This window comes from Calonectris borealis, unplaced genomic scaffold, assembly GCF_964195595.1.
Source record: "Calonectris borealis unplaced genomic scaffold, bCalBor7.hap1.2 HAP1_SCAFFOLD_59, whole genome shotgun sequence".
NCBI classification, from domain to species: domain Eukaryota; kingdom Metazoa; phylum Chordata; class Aves; order Procellariiformes; family Procellariidae; genus Calonectris; species Calonectris borealis.
This window is the reverse complement of record NW_027441465.1, coordinates 302,242-328,778: the sequence shown is the minus strand read 5'-3', so window position 1 is coordinate 328,778 and position 26,537 is coordinate 302,242. Positions and strand designations below refer to the sequence as shown.

Here is a 26,537-nt window from a genome sequence, read left to right as displayed (position 1 = left end):
AAATAGCAAAAGAATATATTCTAGATGTCTTTTGGGGCAGGTTTATTCTATTTACCACTTCACAAGTGATATCTGAGGATTAATGAATGAGAAGAAATACAGTGGAGGATATCTTAGAATTATTTAGGAAGGAATATTTTAATAACTAAACCTCTCAGTATTTATGTTAGTTAAGCAGGTGCTGTTCTGAGATTTGTACTGTAGTTTTAATTACTATATCTCATTGAACTAATACTTTGTTGATATATAATGTACTTCTGATGTGGTTCATTGAAAATGTAACATTCTCTGTTTTGGAATGGTAAATATCTATTAAAATGTTCTTTGTAATATAGGTATAAATATTTAGCATAGCAGGGAATTAAGGATTGTGAAAGAAGACCACAAACATATATGAAACAGTGTCAGCCAGATATACGTTTTGCTGTTTTCATTCATTCAAAATGTTGAATGGTTGAGACATAAATGTTAATACTCTGTCCTTCAAATAGACTATTATGAACAGAGGTTGTAAGTGCCAATCGGTACTCAGAATGTGGGTAATTGTGCATTTTCATATGTAGCTGAGCTTTTGTGCCAAGCAGCTCAGCATGACTCTGGGGTTCAGTGAAGCAAAGGCAGGGGGCTTCCTTGGGGATGCCTTATTGTCCTCTAACCTGCCTTTCAGGTGATTAGTGTGATGTGTGGTGTTTTCCTGCACTGTGCTTGCATTGCCTCCCTCTTATACTCTGTGCATTTAGAGTAAATGCTAGACCCTTGCAAGTCATGGTGTACTTCCCAGGTGCTTCCTTACAGCAATAACAATTCCTCCAGTTTTATTGCCCTACCGAACAGCTCTTTTTCTGCCCTTCAGTAGTTCACCAACATTTTCTGCTAAGAGAGGACAGAGTACAAGTTTATTGGGAGTTAAGACAGATTGCAGGTGCAAGATAAGGCAGACATAGAGATAGGGAATAGGGTGTGCTGATTGATTTAGCCAGGTTGTGTGAGGACTGTAAAAGACAGAAGAGAGTAAAGTCACAATTAACTGGGCACAGATGAGCTGCAGCGTTGCACTTCTGAGGAATACATTGCTTTTCTCAAGCCTTCTGAGATGGGACCCTGGAAAAGTTTCCAAGCAACCTATGGGAGAACCAGACCAGGCAGTCACTCCCATTCTCTCTCATTTATGCATGGAGGACCGCACCTGCTCATCTGTAATGAAGCAAAAGCAGGATTTTCTCTGTCACATCCTCGTCCAGGATCGTGTTCTTACCCAGAGGCTCCTGCACCAAGCAACACACTGCTGCAGAATCAAAGTAGGCAGGGAAGTATGAAGTACGGTCCAGTTTCCTAGACACATCCAACAAGAGCATGTGATGCAGCCCATTCATTACATGAAAGCCTAGTAACATGCATACAGGGCTGGCAGTGGGCATCCTGGACTTCTGGCCTGCCATCCAAATCAGTTTGAAGTCAGATGTTCCTGTGCCCGAGAATAGGGACTGTCAGGGAACAGGAATGGGCAGAGTTCCCTCAAAGATAGGAGCCAGGAGCTGTGGGTGACCCCACAAACATGATACAGTTCCACAGGATCTGAACACAGCAGGCAGAGCCAGGTGCTGCCTTTGTGTTTCTGTCTTTAGCAAGACTCATTCCCCTCTCTTTCATTCCTCTCGGAAACTCTTTCTCATTTTCACAGTGCATCATCCATTTCCCAGGGGAATAGAAGGAATTTGACTTGACCCACATGACATTTTTGGAGGATTTATGGAATAAGTGCTCAGAAAGGAAATTCGTATTAGTCCTGTTCTTTGCTCTTCCAACATGTGTTTTAATTGGAAAGTGGCTTACAGGTAAGAAACTCTGTCCTGTATCCAGCTAGCCAGTTATCCTAGGACACCACGCTTACACTTCTGTTCATAGTCCCTAAAGGAATAAAGGCACTGTAGATCCTATGTGGTGTCTGACACCTCCAAGTCCAAGTCTCACATCAGCCATCTTGATGATGTGAGACACCCCAGTCCCTCTCTGGAGTGTCAGCTATTTCAGTGAAGTGGCATAGGTGTAGTAATTATCTTACATGAGGGAGGCATGTTCAGTCTCTCCTGGTTCACAAAGCCAGTGCCTGTAGAGAGCAAGAGCCTGTGCAGATTGCTTTGCTGGTTGTAAATTTGCCGAGTGTGCTGATCATTGCACAGATCCTTCTACCTCATGTGTGGTAACTTGCTTCTACCTCAGTGAGCTTGGTTTGCCGTCCTCACACCAGTGTACCCATTGTCTTCCTGAATAAATTGCTGCACACAATACCCATGAGTATGCTCCGTGAGTATGTAACACAACTGACGTATATAAAACCAGGAAATTTGGTAACTGTAAAGCATGTCTGTGCCTGGAAGAGGTGGTGGCAATGACTCAAGACCCTGTCCTCACTATTGTAAGGGACTATGAGACTCTAACCTAGAGCTCAACTTTCTGTTTTGGATGCAGCTAACACATGTGGCTTTCTTGTCTCTATAGAAAGATGTGGGGAAAACCAATGCGTTTGCTCCTACCTCATCCTTGCAGGTGAAGTGCCTATCACCATCAGCATCGAACCGTCGGTTGTCCTTGTTGGAGACCAAGTGACTCTGTCCTGCCAGCTGACAGACAGTGTCCCTTCTAACATGAGTGTGCTTTGGTACAAAATGGAAAAGGGGAGGGATGCTCCACTGTGCTCTTCCTCCAGCCTGGGTGGGGTGGTGGAGCAGTGCCAGGATGAAGAACAATGGAGGATTGTGGGACGCTGGCAAAGAAGAGCATTTCTTCTGGTCATCCGGCAAGTGCAAGTAGCCGATGAGGGGGCATACGTTTGTGCTGTGAACAGCAGCGTTGTCACACAGGAGGCTACGACTCACCTTGATGTTACAGGTAAGCAACAGCGTTGCACTTCTGTGGAATACATTGCTTTTCTCAAGCCTTCTGAGATGGGACCCTGGAAAAGTTTCCAAGCAAACTATGGGAGAACCAGACCAGGCAGTCACTCCCATTCTCTCTCATTTATGCATGGAGGACCACACCTGCTCATCTGTAATGAAGGTAAATGGCCCTTTTGATCTGACCAGGTGTGGTTCTTTTTATGAGCTATGAATATTTAGAGCAACATACTGGGGTTTTGTTGGGGTTTTTTGTTGTTGTTGTTGTTGTTGTTTTGCAGTAACTCTAACTTTGTTTCATCCTAATTGCACTAACTCTGTTACAGCAATTGGGGATAAGCCAACTTTGGACAGGGATCTGCAAGAGGAGAGTATGTGTCGCTACGCGTGTAAGTCAAAACAATGGTACCCAAAGCCTGAAGTCATTTGGATGAACTATGGAGGAGACACAGTAAATGTTGAGGCCAAGACCAATGTAACCTGGAGTGAGAGAGACCATTTCATGGTGCAAAGCACCATCACAGTGCCTTGTGATAATGTAGATGTGGTGTGTGTAATCAAACTCATCAAATCCAAGATAAGCCGATCAGGTAGGTCACATTTTTACACCTGCATCTGCTTTGTTGAGGGAATCAGACCCATCCATTATTGCTAGAAGAGATGAAATTGGACAGGTCTTGGCACCTTTCCTGAAGCCCCAAGCATCCTGAAGAATCTAACCCTTCAGGAGAAATCCTTGCTGTTGGACGATGGAGGTTTGGGTTGGCCTTGTTGCATCTTCAGGGGAACACCATGAAATGATGACCCAGGAAAATGCTGAGAGTGATCTGCTCACTACTCTGCCTCTTTGGGCCGAGTTCACCCATAGCTTAAGGGGCTCATAGCTTTCCCTTAACAGTCTGAACCTGAGTATCGTTATCTCTTTAGCATCACTTCTGTTTTTTATCTTCTCACCTGAAGCAACAGGCTGTATCACGTACGGTTTGGGAAGAGCTTCTTGTACAGAGTCCTGTCTGTTTTCATTTATTTCAGCAGTTTCACTCTTACACACAGAAAGCTCATACGATTCTTTCAAGTGTGGAATTATTAAAAATGAAATGCTCAAAAGCCAGATGGTTTTGATTAGAGATGAAGCAACAACAAAAATGCAGGGATTCTGTGAGATCTCATTCATGGCGTACTTGGTATTTCTGTGTTGTGCCAGATGCAGTGGTGTTAAATTGCCTCTGTTACAGGTTCCATGAATGAAATTATTATGCCACAGTCAAGCATTTGTACATACAAGGGCAGAATAAAAGGTTCCTATGAAAAGCCAAAAGTGATGTGGGTTAATCACCAAGGAGAAGATCTATCTTCACTGGCCCAGACAAGCATTCTACAGGAAATGGACAATATTTTTGCAATAGAAAGCTCCATTGAGATACCCTGTGGACAACCACCACCTTCTTTTGTGACCACTGATAGGGAATGGAGTCCACAGATTTCTCAACAGTCAGGTATGCAGCAATTAAGACTTATATAATGTACTTTGGCATTCTCCGAGCAAGCAAAGCTACTCTCTTTTCACTCAGATACTGCATCATCCTCCACTAATGAGAAGGCTGGGCCTAATGCTGTGAATTATTTCACTTAGTTTCCCACAACACTCAATAGTTGAATCCATCTGGGATTCACGAAAATTCGCAACTGGTCTGTGCTGACCGAGGAGAGAGGCTAGGACACAAAGTATAAAATTGCAAGAGTAATTCTTTCATTCATGTGCATGAGGTATCCCAGCCAAATTGGGAAACCTGAATGTGGTTTTACACGTGGTTCTTATACCTTTCAAGCGTTCAGTTACAATATGATTTGACTAATTACTACTTAACACACACACACTACTGTTTGCAAAGCAATGATAATTCCATGGTGTCATCATCCACCTGCTTCTTTATTGATGTAGATGTCCCTGGAGTCAGTTTTGCTACAGTTACTTATCTATGACACCAGATAATGGGAGGGCTTCATAGAGCTGTTAGAGGGGCTGGGATGCCGGCGTTATCTCGGCAGTGCAGGGGTATCCTTTATCCTTCGTGGACAGCTTTAAGATTCTGAGAAACAAAGGTCCTTATCTCCAGGTGGGGCTGTCCTCCTCCTTGCAATGAACCGGGCTTCAGTCATGCTTCCTTTAGCATGCCTATTCAGTATACAATGATAACTACATATATCTAAAGAAAGTTGATACAATTTCATACTATAAGGACTAACGGGTACAATAGTTAGGGAATGAAATTTTGCCTTAGAGGAGTCTATTGCTCAATACCTTGAAGAAGTCAATGAATCTGCAGTCACGGCATCCCACTGTCAGGACTGTGGCTGAAATGGGAAGAGCATCTGCTGACCCCAGGAAAGCCAGATATACAGTGGGCTCCTGAGCTAAGTGCACACTAGCCTGTTCCCCAGCATGAACCTCGATTTTTCGATGCTGGCAAAGAAGTTTTTCTGGCAGATCTTCAGACTGTCAGCTGCTGAGGTTTGTACCAGTAAGGAAAAACTTTGGCATTAGGCTATTAGAGGGTTATTCTGCCTGAAAGGTGGTGTTGAGCAGCAAGGCTAAGCCTGAGCTTTCCTCTGAAATTTCTTCTTAGTGAAAGCTTTGAAGGTCAACTTGTATTTTCATGGTATCACTTTGAACAATATTGCTCACTTCAGAGATAGCGGCCTCTTGAATAAAAATAGAGACTAATTGCAAAGACTAAAAATAACAAAAAACTTCCCAAGGAAAAAAAATCATACTTCCCATTTTATCTCAAACCTGGTTTTGAGTGTGTGTATGTGGAAAATTCCTGAACACAAGGCAGTGAATTTAAAATGCAACTATCAGTGTCTCTTTTCAGCTTTCTTTAAGACTTCTTGTGTTCCTCATCATATTTCCAGAAGAATGATTTTTGGATGAAAGTGCTTTTCTGTCAACCATGTCCAAATAGTGCAGATTATATGGCCCTGTGGCCACTCTGTGTATGTGTGTGCTATACTGCAAGAAAATTGATGCACTTTTTTTATTGCTTTTTCTCCATTTTTCAGAAAACAGTAACTTGTCCTGGATTATCTACTTCCTTCTACTCGTCCTTTTACCAGGTAAGCTATTTCCCCATTACCCGTCCTTCTTGGCAGTGAAGAACCATCCCCAGGGCCAGTTGTGGGCTGGCTTTTGACTCTTCCATTTTGTAGGGGGTGTCCCAACAGTTACTGTAGAATTACTATTTATGGTGTCTTTGTCTTTCAGCATACCTTCAGAAGCAGATTGGTAAGTGTGGTTGTTTAGGGTTTAGTGTCCTTGCCTGCCCATGGTGCAAGCTCATTAGTGGAGACTTAACAGTGCCAGGGTGGTCCTATTCCTGGGTTCTCGGCTGTTGTCCTAGACCAGCATGCATTTGACAGGGGTGAAAGGGCCTCTAGTGCCCCTTGCAATAAGTGAGGTTTGGGGTTGCCATGGCGGATGGCTGGTGGTGGCCACGCTGGTGGAGGCTTTGGTGCAGGCAGGAGCATGAGGGAAGGAGATGTTGAGGGAAGACCACGGTGTGGCTGATGGGCTGGAGAGCCTAGGTCCCTGCGCAGCCCTGGGTTCTGGTAGGGAAGTGGGTGTTTGTGGTTGGTGGCAACAATCCCAGTCAGAGCCACGTGATGAGTAGCTCCAAGGAGTGTGAACCATCCACCACACCAGAGGAGTTTTTCATCCCTCCCTGGGGTGGACAGTTCCAGAGTGGCCTGGCTTGCAAGGACCTTGTGGGTCTTGCCCTGACTTGATGTCTTCTTCTCCTGTGACCACGGTGACTCGGCAGAGGAACTGCGTGCAAGGAATGGTGAGTCTTTCTGCTTGCTCACATGCCTTCCCTGCTGGGACAGAGGCCTTGGGACGGGCGAGGAGGGATGCTCCAGCAGTGCCAACTGCTCCCCGAGTGCCACGTCAAGAGACCCTGCCAGTGCCCAAGGCTCAACATGGCAGCTGGTGCTCCCTGGCTTGGGCTTTGCCAAGGCAGTGCCCCATGGCCAGTTGTGGGCTTGGTTTTGACTCTTCCTTTTTGTGGGGGAGGTTGCCCAATAGCTGCTGTGGAGTTACTGTTTATGGTGTCTTTGCCATTCAGCATCCTTTCAGAGGCAAAATGGTAGGTGTGGATGTTTGGGTTCAGTGTCCTTGCCTGCCCGTGGTGCGAGCTCATTAGTGAAGAGTTGACTGTGCCAGGGTAGTCCTATTCCTGGGGTCCCTGGCTGTTCTCCTAGCCCAGTGTGCATTTGGCAGGGCTGGTGGGATGTTCTCGTGACTGGGGGGCCCTGTTGCTGACTGGGCTCCATTGTGAAGGCTCTGTGTTCTTTGCTATGCAGTCAAGGGGAGAAGTGGTGGCCCAAGAGAGAGAATCCATCCCCGGGGAAAGGGATGGCAAGTAGAAAACTGTGTCACAAATGAATGGTTTAAAGGCCACTTAAAAAATCACTGTTGAAGGTATTAGCAGAAAGTGATTTTGACAGGAATTTATAAAAGCGCAACTTAACAGAGTTCGATGGCAAGGTTCACTCTATCACTTACTACGCGGATGAAGCACACAAAGGAAAAGAACACGGGAAGCTGAAAAGTCCTTGGCTAGGGTAAACACTACTTAGCAACAACTAAAACACCAGTGTGTTATCAACCTTATTCTCATACTAAATCCAAAACACAGCACTATACCAGCTACTAGGAAGAAAATTATCTCTATCTTAGCCGAAACGAGGCTATCGTGTTAGAAATGAGTTGGAATGATTTATACAGAGGCCGAGGATGAAAACATTAAGGGAGACCCTCCCGTTGAGCCACGAGGTTCAGAGAAGAGCCGGCTGGATCCACCCCTAGACCCAGACGTGGTCAACGGTTCATATCTAAAGGATTATATGTATTTAGCAGTAGTCTAAGGTTCATTCCCAATCTTAAGATAGATCGTAAGGTTTTAGCAGACCATATTTGCTAGGGGGTACCTCCATCAATTCACACACGCACACACAGAGACACAAAAAATAGATAAATATACAAAGGTATACCTGTTAAAAATTCCCCTCTAGTTCAGTGAAATACTCACATCAAATGTCTTGGCATTTCTCAACGGGCGAAGGGTAGAGCCTTGAGGAGTGTTTTGGCCAAGGAGTGTTGCAGCCCAGGTCCCGTGCCAGTCGGCGACGGTCCTCCGAATATCACAGACTTGAGAGTTCACGAACTCTGAGAAGCGTTCCACCCAGAGGGAGATGCTGAGCGCAGCCCACTGCGGTCCAGCAGAGCTCAAAGGGCTTCACTTCGGACCACTGCTTATAGGGTCGCAAGATGATTGACTTTAGTCATCCGTCAAAACTCTCAAGGTTTCAGTAACAATGGTATCATTCCACTTGAGCTACGACTCAGTTAAGGGTATCAAGGGATGACGATTATCCCCGCTCTCGTCCTCCACTTGGGCAAGGCAGTGGAAGTTTCTGGTACGGTCAGTACATTCCCCAACCTCTGCTATGCAAGAGTTCCTGATATGGTAAAGGGACGCTTCACCGCCTGACTCATTACACCAAAGCCAAGGTTTAACGGGAGTTTCTGAGATCGTGGAGCGGCCCGGGGGGGGGTGTGGGGAATGCACCGCCACAACCTGCCAGGCTTAATTCCCTTTGTGAGCCAGAAAGGGAGGGCAGGGAGGTTGTGGTGGGGGAACTCCAGTTTCTGGCTTGCTGGTCGACGGGGAGGTGCCGTGTCTCTCAGCACCTGACATGCCAATGAGGGCATGTGGTTGTGATGCCACTGGAGGTGGCAGCCATGCAGGTTGTGTGTGCAAGGCAGGGGTATTGACATGAAGCATGAGGAGTGGGTGGGACCACAGTGGGTCTCAACCTAGCAGAGGGGCTGGATGTAGCTGTGCCCAGAGCCAAGGGAGCCCCTGTCCCCACTGCTGGCAGCCACTAGCCTGGGTAGCCCTGATTGCTCCCCCTTCTCCACACCTCTCATTTGCAGAGGAGCTCCAGCCACAAGGTGGGGCAGGAAGGGGTGCTGAGAAGGGGAACTGTGTGCAGTGTGCTGACACCATGGCTCTGTGCTTGGGGGAGCCCTGGCTGGGGGCGGGTGCTGATGGGGGATGAGTCTGCCTTGCCAAATGAGACCCAGGCTTTTCGCCCTGTCTTCCTTGGAGTCGTCGGGGTACTAAGCAAGGTGTTCTCCCTTCCCCCTCTCATTGCAGAGAACCAGAAGAAGGAGATTGGTGAGTAGGAAACTGCCAGGCTTAATTCCCCGTGTGAGCCAGAAAGAAGGCACAGGGAGCTTATGGTGGGGGAACTCCAGCTTCTGGTTTGCTGGTCGACGGGGAGGCGCCGTGTCTCTCAGCACCTGACATGCCAATGAGGGCATGTGGTTGTGATGCTACCGGAGGTGGCAGCCATGCAGGTTGTGTGTGCCAGGCAGGGGTATTGACATGAAGCATGAGGAGTGGGTGGGACCACAGTGGGTCTCAACCTAGCAGAGGGGCTGGATGTAGCTGTGCCCAGAGCCAAGGGAGCCCCTGTCCCCACTGCTGACAGCAGCTCCTGCCTGGGCAGCCTTGATTGCTCTCTCTTCTCCCTATCCCTCATTTGCAGAGGTGCTCCAGTTGCAACACAGGGCAGCACGTGATGCAGAGAAGGGTGAGTACAAGCAGGGCACTGCTGCCATGGCTCAGTGCCCAGGGGAGCCCTGGCTGGGGGCGGGTGTTTGCAAAGATGAATTCTGCCTCGCTGAAGACTTCCCATGCTGTGCTGAGAAGGGCTACGGTGGGAGTGGTGCAGCACGGGCAGCCAGGCAGGGAGCGTGGGCTGGGTCTGGCTCCAAAGCGTCCCAGGAGGCCAGTATGCATGCTCTCTGAAAGCGGGGTGTGCTGTGCTCCTGTCCTCCTTTGCTTCTGGTTGAGGACTCATGGGGCAAGACTTCCTTACAGGTCCCAATGGCAATGATGCTACAAGACACGAGGACTTGGCTCCTCCTGCCACTCCCATGGTCCCTGGTGGATGATTTTGCCCCCTGTCTTCCTTGGAGTTCTGGTGCTAAGCAAGGTGTTCATTCTTCCCCCTCTCTTCTTACAGAAAACGTGAAGGAAATTGGTGAGTGTCACTGTCTCCTGGGGGCCGTACCTGCAAGCAGATCATGGCTGTGGTGCCAGGGTGGAACAGCGGAGGGCAAGTCACCTCTGACGCCACGAGATAGTCAGGAGAGCCTGCAGTGTGAGCGTGACTGGTGTCAGGAATCCTAAGAGATAGCTGGGTTGGAGGCAATCTCTCCCTGCTTTCCCTCTGCTTTCTTCCACCAAATATCCCCGGGGAAAGGGCCCCTAGTGGCAGCCATGGCCCTTGCAACAAGTGAGGTTTGGGGTTGCCATGGCAGATGGCTGGTGGTGGCCAGGCTGGTGGAGGCTCTGGTGCAGGCAGGAGCATGAGGGAAGGAGATGTTGAGGGAAGACCACGGTGTGGCTGATGGGCTGGAGAGCCTAGGTCCCTGCACAGCCCTGGGTTCTGGTAGGGAAGTGGGTGTTTGTGGTTGGTGGCAACAATCCCAGTCAGAGCCACGTGATGAGTAGCTCCAAGGAGGGTGAACCATCCACCACACCAGAGGAGTTTTTCATCCCTCCCTGGGGTGGACAGTTCCAGAGTGGCCTGGCTTGCAAGGACCTTGTGGGTCTTGCCCTGACTTGATGTCTTCTTCTCCTGTGACCACGGTGACTCGGCAGAGGAACTGCGTGCAAGGAATGGTGAGTCTTTCTGCTTGCTCACATGCCTTCCCTGCTGGGACAGAGGCCTTGGGGCGGGCGAGGAGGGATGCTCCAGCAGTGCCAACTGCTCCCCGAGTGCCACGTCAAGAGACCCTGCCAGTGCCCAAGGCTCAACATGGCAGCTGGTGCTCCCTGGCTTGGGCTTTGCCAAGGCAGTGCCCCATGGCCAGTTGTGGGCTTGGTTTTGACTCTTCCTTTTTGTGGGGGAGGTTGCCCAATAGCTGCTGTGGAGTTACTGTTTATGGTGTCTTTGCCATTCAGCATCCTTTCAGAGGCAAAATGGTAGGTGTGGATGTTTGGGTTCAGTGTCCTTGCCTGCCCGTGGTGCGAGCTCATTAGTGAAGAGTTGACTGTGCCAGGGTAGTCCTATTCCTGGGGTCCCTGGCTGTTCTCCTAGCCCAGTGTGCATTTGGCAGGGCTGGTGGGATGTTCTCGTGACTGGGGGGCCCTGTTGCTGACTGGGCTCCATTGTGAAGGCTCTGTGTTCTTTGCTATGCAGTCAAGGGGAGAAGTGGTGGCCCAAGAGAGAGAATCCAGCCCCGGGGAAAGGGATGGCAAGTAGAAAACTGTGTCACAAATGAATGGTTTAAAGGCCACTTAAAAAATCACTGTTGAAGGTATTAGCAGAAAGTGATTTTGACAGGAATTTATAAAAGCGCAACTTAACAGAGTTCGATGGCAAGGTTCACTCTATCACTTACTACGTGGATGAAGCACACAAAGGAAAAGAACACGGGAAGCTGAAAAGTCCTTGGCTAGGGTAAACACTACTTAGCAACAACTAAAACACCAGTGTGTTATCAACCTTATTCTCATACTAAATCCAAAACACAGCACTATACCAGCTACTAGGAAGAAAATTATCTCTATCTTAGCCGAAACGAGGCTATCGTGTTAGAAATGAGTTGGAATGATTTATACAGAGGCCGAGGATGAAAACATTAAGGGAGACCCTCCCGTTGAGCCACGAGGTTCAGAGAAGAGCCGGCTGGATCCACCCCTAGACCCAGACGTGGTCAACGGTTCATATCTAAAGGATTATATGTATTTAGCAGTAGTCTAAGGTTCATTCCCAATCTTAAGATAGATCGTAAGGTTTTAGCAGACCATATTTGCTAGGGGGTACCTCCATCAATTCACACACGCACACACAGAGACACAAAAAATAGATAAATATACAAAGGTATACCTGTTAAAAATTCCCCTCTAGTTCAGTGAAATACTCACATCAAATGTCTTGGCATTTCTCAACGGGCGAAGGGTAGAGCCTTGAGGAGTGTTTTGGCCAAGGAGTGTTGCAGCCCAGGTCCCGTGCCAGTCGGCGACGGTCCTCCGAATATCACAGACTTGAGAGTTCACGAACTCTGAGAAGCGTTCCACCCAGAGGGAGATGCTGAGCGCAGCCCACTGCGGTCCAGCAGAGCTCAAAGGGCTTCACTTCGGACCACTGCTTATAGGGTCGCAAGATGATTGACTTTAGTCATCCGTCAAAACTCTCAAGGTTTCAGTAACAATGGTATCATTCCACTTGAGCTACGACTCAGTTAAGGGTATCAAGGGATGACAATTATCCCCGCTCTCGTCCTCCACTTGGGCAAGGCAGTGGAAGTTTCTGGTACGGTCAGTACATTCCCCAACCTCTGCTATGCAAGAGTTCCTGATACGGTAAAGGGACGCTTCACCGCCTGACTCATTACACCAAAGCCAAGGTTTAACGGGAGTTTCTGAGATCGTGGAGCGGCCCGGGGGGGGGTGTGAGGAATGCACCGCCACAACCTGCCAGACTTAATTCCCTTTGTGAGCCAGAAAGGGAGGGCAGGGAGGTTGTGGTGGGGGAACTCCAGTTTCTGGCTTGCTGGTCGACGGGGAGGTGCCGTGTCTCTCAGCACCTGACATGCCAATGAGGGCATGTGGTTGTGATGCTACCGGAGGTGGCAGCCATGCAGGTTGTGTGTGCAAGGCGGGGGCATTGACATGAAACATGAGGAGTGGGTGGGACCACAGTGGGTCTCAACCTAGCAGAGGGGCTGGATGTAGCCGTGCCCAGAGCCAAGGGAGCCCCTGTCCCCACTGCTGGCAGCAGCTCCTGCCTGGGCAGCCTTGATTGCTCTCTCTTCTCCCTACCCCTCATTTGCAGAGGAGCTCCAGCCACAAGGTGGGGCAGGAAGGGGTGCTGAGAAGGGGAACTGTGTGCAGTGTGCTGACACCATGGCTCTGTGCTTGGGGGAGCCCTGGCTGGGGGCGGGTGCTGATGGGGGATGAGTCTGCCTTGCCAAATGAGACCCAGGCTTTTCGCCCTGTCTTCCTTGGAGTCGTCGGGGTACTAAGCAAGGTGTTCTCCCTTCCCCCTCTCATTGCAGAGAACCAGAAGAAGGAGATTGGTGAGTAGGAAACTGCCAGGCTTAATTCCCCGTGTGAGCCAGAAAGAAGGCACAGGGAGCTTATGGTGGGGGAACTCCAGCTTCTGGTTTGCTGGTCGACGGGGAGGCGCCGTGTCTCTCAGCACCTGACATGCCAATGAGGGCATGTGGTTGTGATGCTACCGGAGGTGGCAGCCATGCAGGTTGTGTGTGCCAGGCAGGGGTATTGACATGAAGCATGAGGAGTGGGTGGGACCACAGTGGGTCTCAACCTAGCAGAGGGGCTGGATGTAGCTGTGCCCAGAGCCAAGGGAGCCCCTGTCCCCACTGCTGACAGCAGCTCCTGCCTGGGCAGCCTTGATTGCTCTCTCTTCTCCCTATCCCTCATTTGCAGAGGTGCTCCAGTTGCAACACAGGGCAGCACGTGATGCAGAGAAGGGTGAGTACAAGCAGGGCACTGCTGCCATGGCTCAGTGCCCAGGGGAGCCCTGGCTGGGGGCGGGTGTTTGCAAAGATGAATTCTGCCTCGCTGAAGACTTCCCATGCTGTGCTGAGAAGGGCTACGGTGGGAGTGGTGCAGCACGGGCAGCCAGGCAGGGAGCGTGGGCTGGGTCTGGCTCCAAAGCGTCCCAGGAGGCCAGTATGCATGCTCTCTGAAAGCGGGGTGTGCTGTGCTCCTGTCCTCCTTTGCTTCTGGTTGAGGACTCATGGGGCAAGACTTCCTTACAGGTCCCAATGGCAATGATGCTACAAGACACGAGGACTTGGCTCCTCCTGCCACTCCCATGGTCCCTGGTGGATGATTTTGCCCCCTGTCTTCCTTGGAGTTCTGGTGCTAAGCAAGGTGTTCATTCTTCCCCCTCTCTTCTTACAGAAAACGTGAAGGAAATTGGTGAGTGTCACTGTCTCCTGGGGGCCGTACCTGCAAGCAGATCATGGCTGTGGTGCCAGGGTGGAACAGCGGAGGGCAAGTCACCTCTGACGCCACGAGATAGTCAGGAGAGCCTGCAGTGTGAGCGTGACTGGTGTCAGGAATCCTAAGAGATAGCTGGGTTGGAGGCAATCTCTCCCTGCTTTCCCTCTGCTTTCTTCCACCAAATATCCCCGGGGAAAGGGCCCCTAGTGGCAGCCATGGCCCTTGCAACAAGTGAGGTTTGGGGTTGCCATGGCAGATGGCTGGTGGTGGCCAGGCTGGTGGAGGCTCTGGTGCAGGCAGGAGCATGAGGGAAGGAGATGTTGAGGGAAGACCACGGTGTGGCTGATGGGCTGGAGAGCCTAGGTCCCTGCACAGCCCTGGGTTCTGGTAGGGAAGTGGGTGTTTGTGGTTGGTGGCAACAATCCCAGTCAGAGCCACGTGATGAGTAGCTCCAAGGAGGGTGAACCATCCACCACACCAGAGGAGTTTTTCATCCCTCCCTGGGGTGGACAGTTCCAGAGTGGCCTGGCTTGCAAGGACCTTGTGGGTCTTGCCCTGACTTGATGTCTTCTTCTCCTGTGACCACGGTGACTCGGCAGAGGAACTGCGTGCAAGGAATGGTGAGTCTTTCTGCTTGCTCACATGCCTTCCCTGCTGGGACAGAGGCCTTGGGGCGGGCGAGGAGGGATGCTCCAGCAGTGCCAACTGCTCCCCGAGTGCCACGTCAAGAGACCCTGCCAGTGCCCAAGGCTCAACATGGCAGCTGGTGCTCCCTGGCTTGGGCTTTGCCAAGGCAGTGCCCCATGGCCAGTTGTGGGCTTGGTTTTGACTCTTCCTTTTTGTGGGGGAGGTTGCCCAATAGCTGCTGTGGAGTTACTGTTTATGGTGTCTTTGCCATTCAGCATCCTTTCAGAGGCAAAATGGTAGGTGTGGATGTTTGGGTTCAGTGTCCTTGCCTGCCCGTGGTGCGAGCTCATTAGTGAAGAGTTGACTGTGCCAGGGTAGTCCTATTCCTGGGGTCCCTGGCTGTTCTCCTAGCCCAGTGTGCATTTGGCAGGGCTGGTGGGATGTTCTCGTGACTGGGGGGCCCTGTTGCTGACTGGGCTCCATTGTGAAGGCTCTGTGTTCTTTGCTATGCAGTCAAGGGGAGAAGTGGTGGCCCAAGAGAGAGAATCCATCCCCGGGGAAAGGGATGGCAAGTAGAAAACTGTGTCACAAATGAATGGTTTAAAGGCCACTTAAAAAATCACTGTTGAAGGTATTAGCAGAAAGTGATTTTGACAGGAATTTATAAAAGCGCAACTTAACAGAGTTCGATGGCAAGGTTCACTCTATCACTTACTACGTGGATGAAGCACACAAAGGAAAAGAACACGGGAAGCTGAAAAGTCCTTGGCTAGGGTAAACACTACTTAGCAACAACTAAAACACCAGTGTGTTATCAACCTTATTCTCATACTAAATCCAAAACACAGCACTATACCAGCTACTAGGAAGAAAATTATCTCTATCTTAGCCGAAACGAGGCTATCGTGTTAGAAATGAGTTGGAATGATTTATACAGAGGCCGAGGATGAAAACATTAAGGGAGACCCTCCCGTTGAGCCACGAGGTTCAGAGAAGAGCCGGCTGGATCCACCCCTAGACCCAGACGTGGTCAACGGTTCATATCTAAAGGATTATATGTATTTAGCAGTAGTCTAAGGTTCATTCCCAATCTTAAGATAGATCGTAAGGTTTTAGCAGACCATATTTGCTAGGGGGTACCTCCATCAATTCACACACGCACACACAGAGACACAAAAAATAGATAAATATACAAAGGTATACCTGTTAAAAATTCCCCTCTAGTTCAGTGAAATACTCACATCAAATGTCTTGGCATTTCTCAACGGGCGAAGGGTAGAGCCTTGAGGAGTGTTTTGGCCAAGGAGTGTTGCAGCCCAGGTCCCGTGCCAGTCGGCGACGGTCCTCCGAATATCACAGACTTGAGAGTTCACGAACTCTGAGAAGCGTTCCACCCAGAGGGAGATGCTGAGCGCAGCCCACTGCGGTCCAGCAGAGCTCAAAGGGCTTCACTTCGGACCACTGCTTATAGGGTCGCAAGATGATTGACTTTAGTCATCCGTCAAAACTCTCAAGGTTTCAGTAACAATGGTATCATTCCACTTGAGCTACGACTCAGTTAAGGGTATCAAGGGATGACAATTATCCCCGCTCTCGTCCTCCACTTGGGCAAGGCAGTGGAAGTTTCTGGTACGGTCAGTACATTCCCCAACCTCTGCTATGCAAGAGTTCCTGATACGGTAAAGGGACGCTTCACCGCCTGACTCATTACACCAAAGCCAAGGTTTAACGGGAGTTTCTGAGATCGTGGAGCGGCCCGGGGGGGGGTGTGAGGAATGCACCGCCACAACCTGCCAGACTTAATTCCCTTTGTGAGCCAGAAAGGGAGGGCAGGGAGGTTGTGGTGGGGGAACTCCAGTTTCTGGCTTGCTGGTCGACGGGGAGGTGCCGTGTCTCTCAGCACCTGACATGCCAATGAGGGCATGTGGTTGTGATGCTACCGGAGGTGGCAGCCATGCAGGTTGTGTGTGCAAGGCGGGGGCATTGACATGAAACATGAGGAGTGGGTGGGACCACAGTGGGTCTCAACCTAGCAGAGGGGCTGGATGTAGCCGTGCCCAGAGCCAAGGGAGCCCCTGTCCCCACTGCTGGCAGCAGCTCCTGCCTGGGCAGCCTTGATTGCTCCCCCTTCTCCACACCTCTCATTTGCAGAGGAGCTCCAGCCACAAGGTGGGGCAGGAAGGGGTGCTGAGAAGGGGAACTGTGTGCAGTGTGCTGACACCATGGCTCTGTGCTTGGGGGAGCCCTGGCTGGGGGCGGGTGCTGATGGGGGATGAGTCTGCCTTGCCAAATGAGACCCAGGCTTTTCGCCCTGTCTTCCTTGGAGTCATCGGGGTACTAAGCAAGGTGTTCTCCCTTCCCCCTCTCATTGCAGAGAACCAGAAGAAGGAGATTGGTGAGTAGGAAACTGCCAGGCTTAATTCCCCGTGTGAGCCAGAAAGAAGGCACAGGGAGCTTATGGTGGGGGAACTCCAGCTTCTGGCTTGCTGGTCGACGGGGAGGCGCCGTGTCTCTCAGCACCTGACATGCCAATGAGGGCATGTGGTTGTGATGCTACCGGAGGTGGCAGCCATGCAGGTTGTGTGTGCAAGGCGGGGGCATTGACATGAAACATGAGGAGTGGGTGGGACCACAGTGGGTCTCAACCTAGCAGAGGGGCTGGATGTAGCTGTGCCCAGAGCCAAGGGAGCCCCTGTCCCCACTGCTGGCAGCTCCTAGCCTGGGTAGCCCTGATTGCTCCCCCTTCTCCACACCTCTCATTTGCAGAGGAGCTCCAGCCACAAGGTGGGGCAGGAAGGGGTGCTGAGAAGGGGAACTGTGTGCAGTGTGCTGACACCATGGCTCTGTGCTTGGGGGAGCCCTGGCTGGGGGCGGGTGCTGATGGGGGATGAGTCTGCCTTGCCAAATGAGACCCAGGCTTTTCGCCCTGTCTTCCTTGGAGTCATCGGGGTACTAAGCAAGGTGTTCTCCCTTCCCCCTCTCTTATTGCAGAGAACCAGAAGAAGGAGATTGGTGAGTGTCGCTGTCTCCCTGGGGCCATGTGTGCAAGCCGATCATGGGATGCAGTGCCAGGGTGGGACAGTGGAGGACAAGTCACTCCTCACCCCACAAGAGCATGAGCCATCCGCCGTGCCAGAGTTTTTCATCCCTCCCTGGGGAGGGCAATGCCAGAATGGACTGGCTTTTGGCGGCAGATTTGTAAGTGTGGATGTTCTGGGTTAGAGTACTTGCCTGCCCCTGGTGTGAGCTCAATAATGGAGAGTTGACTTTGCCAGGGTGACTATTCCTGGGGTCCTTGGCTGTTCTGCTCACCCAGCATGCATTTGGAAGGGCTGGTGGGATGTTCTTGTGACTGGGGTGCTCCCGTGTTCCTTTGAGTCAGGGTGCTAAGCAAGGTGTTCCCCCTCTCTTGCAGAGAACCAGAAGCAGGAGATTGGTGAGTGTCACTGTCTCCCTGGAGGCTGTGCGTGCCAGCTACTTGTGAGGTTTAGGGGTCTTCATAGGGTGTTGCTTGTGGTGTTCTGGCTAGTGGAGGCTTTGGTGATGGTAGAAGAATGAAGGAAGGGTATGCTGAGGGAAGGCCGTGATGGGGCTGGAGAGGCTGGGCCACCAACCAGCCCTGGGGCCTGGTGGGAAAGTGGGTGATGATGGGGCATTGAAGAGCTCCCTGCCAGAGTCAGCAGCGTGTGAGATGCAGTTCCAAGGAAGATGACTCATCCACCATGCCAGTTTTTTTGTCGCCTCCTTGGGCAGAATTCCCAGAGTGGACTGGTTTGTAAGTTGTTGTTCTTGCCCTGATTTGGTGTCTTCTTCTCTTGCTACCCTCGGTGACTTGGCAGAGAAACTGCGTGCAAAGGATGTGAGTCTTTCTGGTTGCCTACATGCTTTCATGTCTATTGTCATTGAAAGTTGTAAATACTTTGCTGTCCAAGTTCCATGGAAATATGTCACCTGAATCTTCAGGAAGCTGTTTCCATTATGAAGCCAAACCTAATCCATGGGAATAACTCACAATAGCTCAAATGGTCCTCGTTATAAATGCTGTATTCTTCTCACGTTCTTTAGTCACCTCCACTTTAATGACCTGGCTATACTTTTCTATCTGTTGCCCTCTGATGTGTAAAAGATTACCTCATATCACTTGTGCCTTTCAGCCTTTCTAGTTGGAAAAGGTCCTCCTTGTATGCATAGGAAGAACAAGAGCCCGTTTAGGAATGACTGTGAATGTCATGTAGATCTTATTGCATGGAAACCTATGGTGACTTCAGATAGTGGGTTAAAATATGGCATTTCAGGATGCAGCTGAACTTTGGTATTAATAGAGTTATCTATATCCAGAGTCATCCTGTAGTGCTACCAAGTACTGATGTCTAATCCATAGTAACATTTTCTTTCTCTGCATTTACCTTGTTTGCAGTGGATTAGAGGAAAGAAATTGGTAAAGTCTTTATTGTCTCTTAAGTCCCTTAAACCTAGCAAAAGGGAAAGTCTGAAGAGAGGAAGGGACAGGACAATGAATTTAGAGATTGTAACTTGAACTCCTGGGGCTTCAAAGCCTTTCCTGCATGCAGTTTCAGGTGCACATCTCACACCTGTCTGTTCACGTGCTCAGACATTCATCCAAAACTTGACATTTTTCATATACAGGTGCCTCCCTTTGAGCTAATCCCTTAAGCTCACATCTCAGGACTTCATGATCCTACCCTGCTGGGTCGTATTTTCATCTCTCACACATAAAAGCACAAGGTCAGCTGATTCTGCCCTGGCAAATATTTAATATTGACTTGTCTGATCTGACTTCTCAGCAGCTTGGTTTGTATAGTAGACTCTCTGCCTGCCTCTCCACTATCCTTCCTGCCCAGCCACTATTGCACAAAGCTGTCACGGTTGCATGGAACCAGAAACTCATCGGAAAGTGCGCTCCCTCCTCCCTTCAGAGAATTAGGGAAAATTCACCCAACCTGTTCCTTTGTATCCACCCCTGCCTGAGAAATTCACGAAATGTGGCGGAAATTTATTTCCCTGACAGTCACAAAGAGGACTGTCTCTTCCCGTGTCCCTGGAAATGCTGGAGTGCTTACCAGGAATCTCACATGGTTTGAAATGTGGAGTGTGGCTGGTGGGACATCCATGTAAAACGCTGGCAAGGCAGCAAATTGGGACCTGAGAGAGAAAGTAGTTCCCAAGCAGGAAACTCAGCCCAGCTTCAGATCCTTCTTCAGACCTCACAAATAATCACAGAGCTTGAGAGAGCAAGAGGGAATTTGAGTATCCGTTGCCCTGCATAGTTTAACCTTAGACTCAGTCTGAGATTTCCCAACTTGGAGTTGGAAAATTTTTTCAGTCAATGTTCGTAGTTTGGTTTTTCTTACCTTTTTTTTTCTTTTTTTTCTTTTTTTCCCCTTATTTGCTTTCAGAATTCAGAAGGGCTCGTCGCAATGCAGGTAAAATAATGTATTTACTTATATCTGTACTCAATGGCTTGAAATCTGTGAATACTACAGAAGTGGTGCTGAGCATGGACTGGATTGTGAGTCTACAAATGCTTTTTATTCCACTGATACAGAGATATTTCACTTGGCAATGAAATATTTGAAAGTCAAAGCATAATTTATATGTCTGAGTGCAGTCCTTCTTCACTCCATGCTTAGAGATCTTTCTAGACTAGTTGTAGGGAGATTTTCAGAATGAAATGCAGTACAGTACAGTTTCCTTCTTTTCTTGCATATTTGCTTTAGAGGAGTGTTTATAAAGCCCTAAATATCTATTTGTTGTAGATGACATCAAGGTTGATGGGGACACAGCCCATCCAAACTTGTCTATTGCTGAGGACAAGAAGAGTTTTACGCATAAATCACAGGCCCAGAAAGTCACTCAAAATGAAGGGAGTTTTGATTCATCTGTCTGTGTGCTGGGCTCAGAAGGTTTCTCCTCTGGGAAGCATTACTGGGAGGTGGACGTTGAAAAAAGCGATGACTGGGACCTGGGAGTAGCCAGAAAATCCGCTCCAAGGAAAGGAATAATATCTCTGTCACCTAAAGAAGGATTCTGGGCTCTGGGCTTAAGTTTTAAAGATTACTGGGCAAGAATTGATCCATGGACACGGTTAGCGGTGCAGAAAAATCCCATGAAAGTCGGAGTGTACCTTAATTGTGAAGAGAAAATTTTGACTTTTTTCAATGTTACTGACATGTCTGTGATGTTCACATTTAAAGACTGTGCATTCTCAGAAGAAGTTTATCCATTCTTTAAAAATTCACACAAAGAATCAACCATGGGAATTTGCTTAGTTAGAGAGGAATAAGGTTTTTTTAATATGGTAATTTTGTTGTGACATGCAAGATCATATTATTTTCTTAGACAAATTTAATTCTTAATTGCAAGTTATGTATTACACATTCTTGATCACATTCTGTATTATGCATAGTTTAATACCTTAGCTTAAAATATTTTCTTTTCCCCCAGCCTTTTCTGTATGCATTTTGTTCAATATTTGCAGCATGCATGCAGAAGTGAGCTGACCCATGCCATGATTTGATAAATGATATGATTATCTCAAGAACAATTTCTGTAGAGTCTTTTTTCTGAAAATAATTTCAGTCCTTACAATGCATTTCATTGATCATCTTTCTCTGGCGTTTTGTTCTGGACTGCTGCACTGTGTACTTTGTACTTACGCACAACACCCAATTTCACATCATGCATTCAAATACACACACCCCAACAAATGCACAGCACCCCGTAAAGGATGGAATTCTCAGAATCTTGGAGGAAAAGAAAAAAAAAGTTTTAAAACATAGTAATGTTTATTTAAAATACAGTAATGTGTCTACACTTCACTTCTTGGGTGGAGAACATGCCATCTGTGCTTGAAGAAGAGTCTGAGAGGCAACATAAATTGACTTAACGCAGTGCTACATCTCTCTGTCAGGCTTTGAACCCTTGTGGTAGAGTAATATGCTCTTCTAGTGCATAAATAGCCCTGACAGAGCCGTCTGCTCCTCAGGATCTTCTGAATCCTAACCTTTTGCCAGGTAAAATGCTATTTAGTTGCCTGAATATAGACACCCATTTCTCTTTAAGATTCTTTAGGGCATCCAACACATGGGGCTGGTCATACAGCACAAGGCTTGTGGGAGACGTACACCTTTCTGAAGTGGCAGCTGGAGACCTTCTGAGACAGAAATGACAGCGGATGCTGAAGAATCCTTGTTTCCAGGCTGTCATGGTTATTTTCTGTGAACAGTCCTTTTTTCCATGGAATTTAAGCTTACCAGCTTTTGTCCTGTGCATCATGGGGGTGGAAGATAATTTATTCCTTCGTTTTTGCATCAGTGATCTCAGGGTTATAGCTACATTCAGAAGGCGTAGACCTCAGTGGAGTCTGATTCAATACCCATCTCATCTTCTAATGAGCGTCACTGGTAAATTTTGAGTCAATTTTTAACCAGGATTTGAATCGCATTAATATTACATCTCCACTGTCTTGTTACACAAATGTCTCATGATACAAGTCTACAGTCTTTTCATCACGTGAGATTCAGTCTGAGACAAAGATCTGAATATAGGTGTCCACATATGAACTAGGTATCTATGTTTAATTATAGTTAATGGAGTTCTAAGTTGCAATTAAGTTGCCTAAACATAGATGTCTAGTGCCAGTTCAGACCTGTCAATATATCTGAGACTGGCAGAGGTGACACAAGACTCATGGAAGACCCATGTCCTTTTGGGTCCCTCTGGCATTTTTTCCTGCAAATCTGTTTTTAGCTGAAGTAAGTTTGTAGTTTTGTTCCTCCTGAGCAGAACTGAGCTTTGACACACAAAATACCCATTGGACTTAAAATCCAGATGACCAATATGGAGATTATTATCTAAGGAACACAGAACATGCTAATGCCCTTGAACCAACAGACAAATCACTCAAAACCCATGGCATAACAGAGGAAAAGCAACCTGATAGCCTAGCTAGGCTGAGTCTTCACTCAACTCTCTAGTTATGAGAATGCCTCCAACTTCTTATTTTTTATCATAAACTCCATGATATTATTAGGGATGGGAGTCAGACACAGCTGTAGTTTCCAAGATCCTTTCTAGAATCCTTTTTTACAAATAAGATTTACAATGGCAGCCTGCCACTTCTCCAGTGATGTAGTCGTCTGTAGTGACAGGTTACACTGCTCTTCTTCCCATGACAATGTATCTTAATCCATCTCAGAAACAGCAAATACAGTAGGCCAGATTCTGGTAAAAACAAAGCTACCTAATTCATGGAGTCACAGAGTAAATGAGCTTAGCAGAGATCTCTGGAGCACTCTGCTCCAGTCCCCCACACAAAGACAGACCAGATTGCTCAGGGGCTGTACTGAACTAGTAGCAAATCTGAGTCCTCTGAACTGCCCTTCTAGTAAGCCCCCATGAAGTATTCGGTGATTTTGTAGGTGCTGTTGTACATCTGGCTGGCCTGCAGCTGCCATGCCAGAAGTGGAGAGGTCTCCATTGGTCCTGTATCATATGTCAGGCCTGAACAGGCATTTCCAGCTCTCTAGGACATCTGAAATGCCTGTAGGTTAGGCAGCTAAATTCTGCTCATGCTCAACACAGTCAACTGAGAGTAGGGAGTGATTCCTGACTGACTTTATCTGCCTAAACTGAGGCATTAAATTCTTGTGTTTGAGATCACATATGGTGCCTTATCTCATCCCAAAGAGGGACACAGCAGCCTGAGATAACAGAGGGAGATAGCAGCCTCATCATAGCCTGATAAAACCAATCTTCCTCAGCTCCTTAATGTTATATGTTCCTGAAATCTACACATAGATTTCCAGGGGTCATTCAGAACAAGCGAATAGCCTAACACTATCAATTGTCCCTTGGAAAGGCTCCTCTCTCTTCAGAAGCATATTAAAAAAACATTCTGTCCCTCCCTGTTATATCCAGATGTTTCAATAAAAAATATTAATGAGGTAGCTGAGTGTCATGGTTTAACTCCAGTAGGTAGTTCAGCACCACACAGCCACTTGCTCACTCCTCCACAGAGGGATGGGAGAGAGAATTGGAAGGGTAAAAGTGAGAAAACTCATGGGTTGAGATAAAGAGTTTAATAGGCAAAACAAAAGCCACACACAAGCAAAGCAAAATAAGGAATGAATTCATTACTTCCCATCGGCAGACAGGTGTTCAGCCATCTCCAGGAAAGCAGGGCTCCATCAAGTGTAACGGTAACTTGGGAAGACAAACGCCATCACTCCCAACGTCCCCCCCTTCCTTCTTCTTCCCCAGATTTATATGCTGAGCATGTCCCAGCCAAAACAAGGGCACTGAGTGAACAGAGACACTGGAAATGGAGAAGCCACAAATCATACCTGTGCACAAGAGCTACGTAGCCCTGTTAACATGGGTTCCCATGACTTTGCAGACCACTTCAGCTCTGTCCATTGTCCCAATAGCATGTAAGCAAAATAATGAATGACTTAAAGCAGTCACCACCCACAAAGTTAATCTAAACAGACCTTTCAGTGAACTCTCATGTTGACTGTGCTCAGATATTGTTTAATGTTGATATGGATACATTTTACTCAGCTCAGGGTATCAACAAGTGAGCTTGTGCAGAGAATTTCTAGTTTGATTCACACTGCAGGCATCCCTAAAGAAAACCTTTTCTCCTCTTCCTCAACACTCTTCTTCTCTTGGTGGATATTTACTTGTGGTCTTGGCTGTTCTCTACTTTTCAGAGGTTTTTTTACTGTTCAATGGGCCTTTCCTGTAACCATAAGGAAGGTGGCAATGACCCTCAAAACTGATTTACTTACATATCCTAACTTGAGAGTGCTTCTTCTGTGCATTCAAATCTAGGAAAGCTGAAGATATCTCATCTTAGAACATAGAACACAGAACATATAGAACATAGAATGGTTTGAGTTGGAAGGGACCTTGAAGACTGTCTATTTCCAATCCCACCTGTCACGGGCAGGGATAAAGTGGTATCTGCTTGGAAAAGAAAAACAGGATGTACCAAATTGAAATCAACACTTAGAACAGCAAGGTGTTGATCTTAACTGAGCTGCCTCTGAAGGTATTAAGCTATAGCAAATAACTTGGTATTTCAAAGGAGGTTTGTTTTCCATGCAAAACAAACAGGAAAGTTAACTGTTGGCTCTGTGGCTAGCTAGAGATCAGGCAGAAGCAAGCAACAGCCTTTACATCTTCTATTTTCTGCAGATGAGGAACATGAAAGTTTATTTGAAATGGAAGAACTAAGCAATGAGAAATAAACAAGACAACTTCATATCACATCCAGTTCAAAGGCTTCCTCATGTCGTCTTTTCCCAGAAGACACCAGACAGATATAAATTCCAGCATCAGAGACTTGGATGTCTTTTAGCAGTAAAGAAAAGACCCCTCTGCTTGGTACCCATTGAAGAAGCTCTTTTTGATCCCAGTACCTTTTGTTTTGAATCTTTTTCCCAGTGCTTCTATTGTAGGAGATGATCTGTATCAGTTCTGAGGGTCTGGAAAAAAACCATTCAGTAGAAATATTTGCTAGAACGCCAGTGGCTGGCAGCCTGCAGTCCAAGAGCACATCATTTCCAACAGCTCCAACAACATATGTGGAAGTGAGAATGCTTGGAATAGCAACTGCACACAAAATATAAAATGAGACATGTCAAGCCACAGTGATCCTGAGGAATACATGAAGCTGTATGGGGAATGAATTTATTTCATGCTTAGAAAACTCTCAGGTTCTGACAGTACAAACACATTACCACAAGAGAAGTGGCAATGTCACCTTGCAGGGCTTTGATTATTGTCAGGACTTGGATTCTAGTCAAAGAGACCTCAGTTGTCTCCCTTGCCAATCCAATATGTGGTTTTGTATCTTGGCCAATACCATGTAGTTATATTCCTTCAGGTAACAAAGTTGTTTAACTAAATTTACACTTCCTGACAGCTGGTTCATGGAAACTGCCTGTGGGCATGCTCTTACTACAAGACTGGTATAGTATATGTAGTTAAGTACCCTGGCTTTCCTACTCCTCCATGTTGGTATCCTCATCCTATTTGCAGCTATCATTCTTAACCAGTGTGTAACCAAGGCCAATGTAGCTCTGAATGTGCAGAGATAATTGTTCTCTCAGCCATGTCATAGCAACACACTTGCCTTAAAGTGTCTAACTTGGTAAGCAGCATCTTTGAGTGATACCTTTTCCCCCTCAAAATCCCTTCCCACTGCCAGTCCATCAGCCGTGGGCCTCTCTACCAACCCTTGCACTCCTGATGAAAGAAGAGATGACACTGACCTGTCACTTCCAGTTCAATGGCCACCTGATCATGCCATGTTCCTGCTGTTACACTGCAAATGTATTTCCCTTTGTCAGGGACCTGGACGTTCTTCAGTTTCAGGGACAAGTTGCCTGTGCTCCACTGGCTGAGGAAGAGCTCTGTGCCTCCCCAGCTTCGCTCCTCTAGCCAGCTATCTTTGACTGCTTCATTATAGGACATCTCCTTCGGTGTCCTGAAAGGCTGTAGAGCAACCCACTGAACCGTGATGCTCTTGGGAAAAACAGTGAGTGACAATCGGCAAGGCAGAATGACATCTTCCCCAATGAAGCTGATGATTGGGTTGTTCGGAGGAAGGATGTGGAACTGGCCTGTTTGAAGACAGCAACATTTAGACGAGCTGTTCAAAAAGGCTGGAGAGGGCATCTGAGGCACTTAGTCTGGGGAGAGGACTTTCTTCCCTAAGTGACCTCCAAAAGCTGGAGGCTTCTGGGCTGTAGCCTTTAGAAATGTCTGTGTTTGACAAGATAGGGACAATGAGCGGGCTCAAAAAACAGGCACAAGGCATGTCTATACTCTGCAGCGGAGCTAAGTGCAGAAATACTGAGCCTGATCCACTGAGCTATACAGTGAGACAAGGCTGATCAGACCAAAAACAGTTCAGTAATGAGTAGCAGGTGAA

At 47.9% G+C, this 26,537-nt stretch overlaps 1 protein-coding gene across 1 annotated transcript; it reads left to right on the top strand.

Moving 5' to 3' along the window:
* The first annotated feature begins 1,729 nt into the window (after window positions 1-1,729).
* Window positions 1,730-20,879, top strand: LOC142076508 (butyrophilin subfamily 2 member A2-like). The gene is made up of 14 exons (XM_075138791.1): window positions 1,730-1,835; window positions 2,548-2,889; window positions 3,221-3,484; window positions 4,130-4,390; window positions 5,958-6,011; window positions 6,160-6,180; window positions 9,116-9,136; window positions 9,990-10,007; window positions 13,033-13,053; window positions 13,907-13,924; window positions 16,950-16,970; window positions 17,567-17,587; window positions 17,991-18,011; window positions 20,353-20,879. Exons 1-14 carry the CDS (start codon window positions 1,730-1,732, stop codon window positions 20,877-20,879), a joined length of 1,716 nt encoding a protein of 571 aa, XP_074994892.1.
* The last annotated feature ends 5,658 nt before the right edge of the window (window positions 20,880-26,537 follow it).

Bases quoted from the DNA above. Each gene is read 5' to 3' on its own strand.
- LOC142076508 (XM_075138791.1), top strand. From the start codon at position 1,730: ATGACATTTTTGGAGGATTTATGGAATAAGTGCTCAGAAAGGAAATTC. The intron at 4,391-5,957 runs GTATGCAGCAAT...TCCATTTTTCAG, and splicing joins ACAGATTTCTCAACAGTCAG to AAAACAGTAACTTGTCCTGG. The intron at 16,971-17,566 runs GTGAGTAGGAAA...CTCTTATTGCAG, and splicing joins GAACCAGAAGAAGGAGATTG to AGAACCAGAAGAAGGAGATT.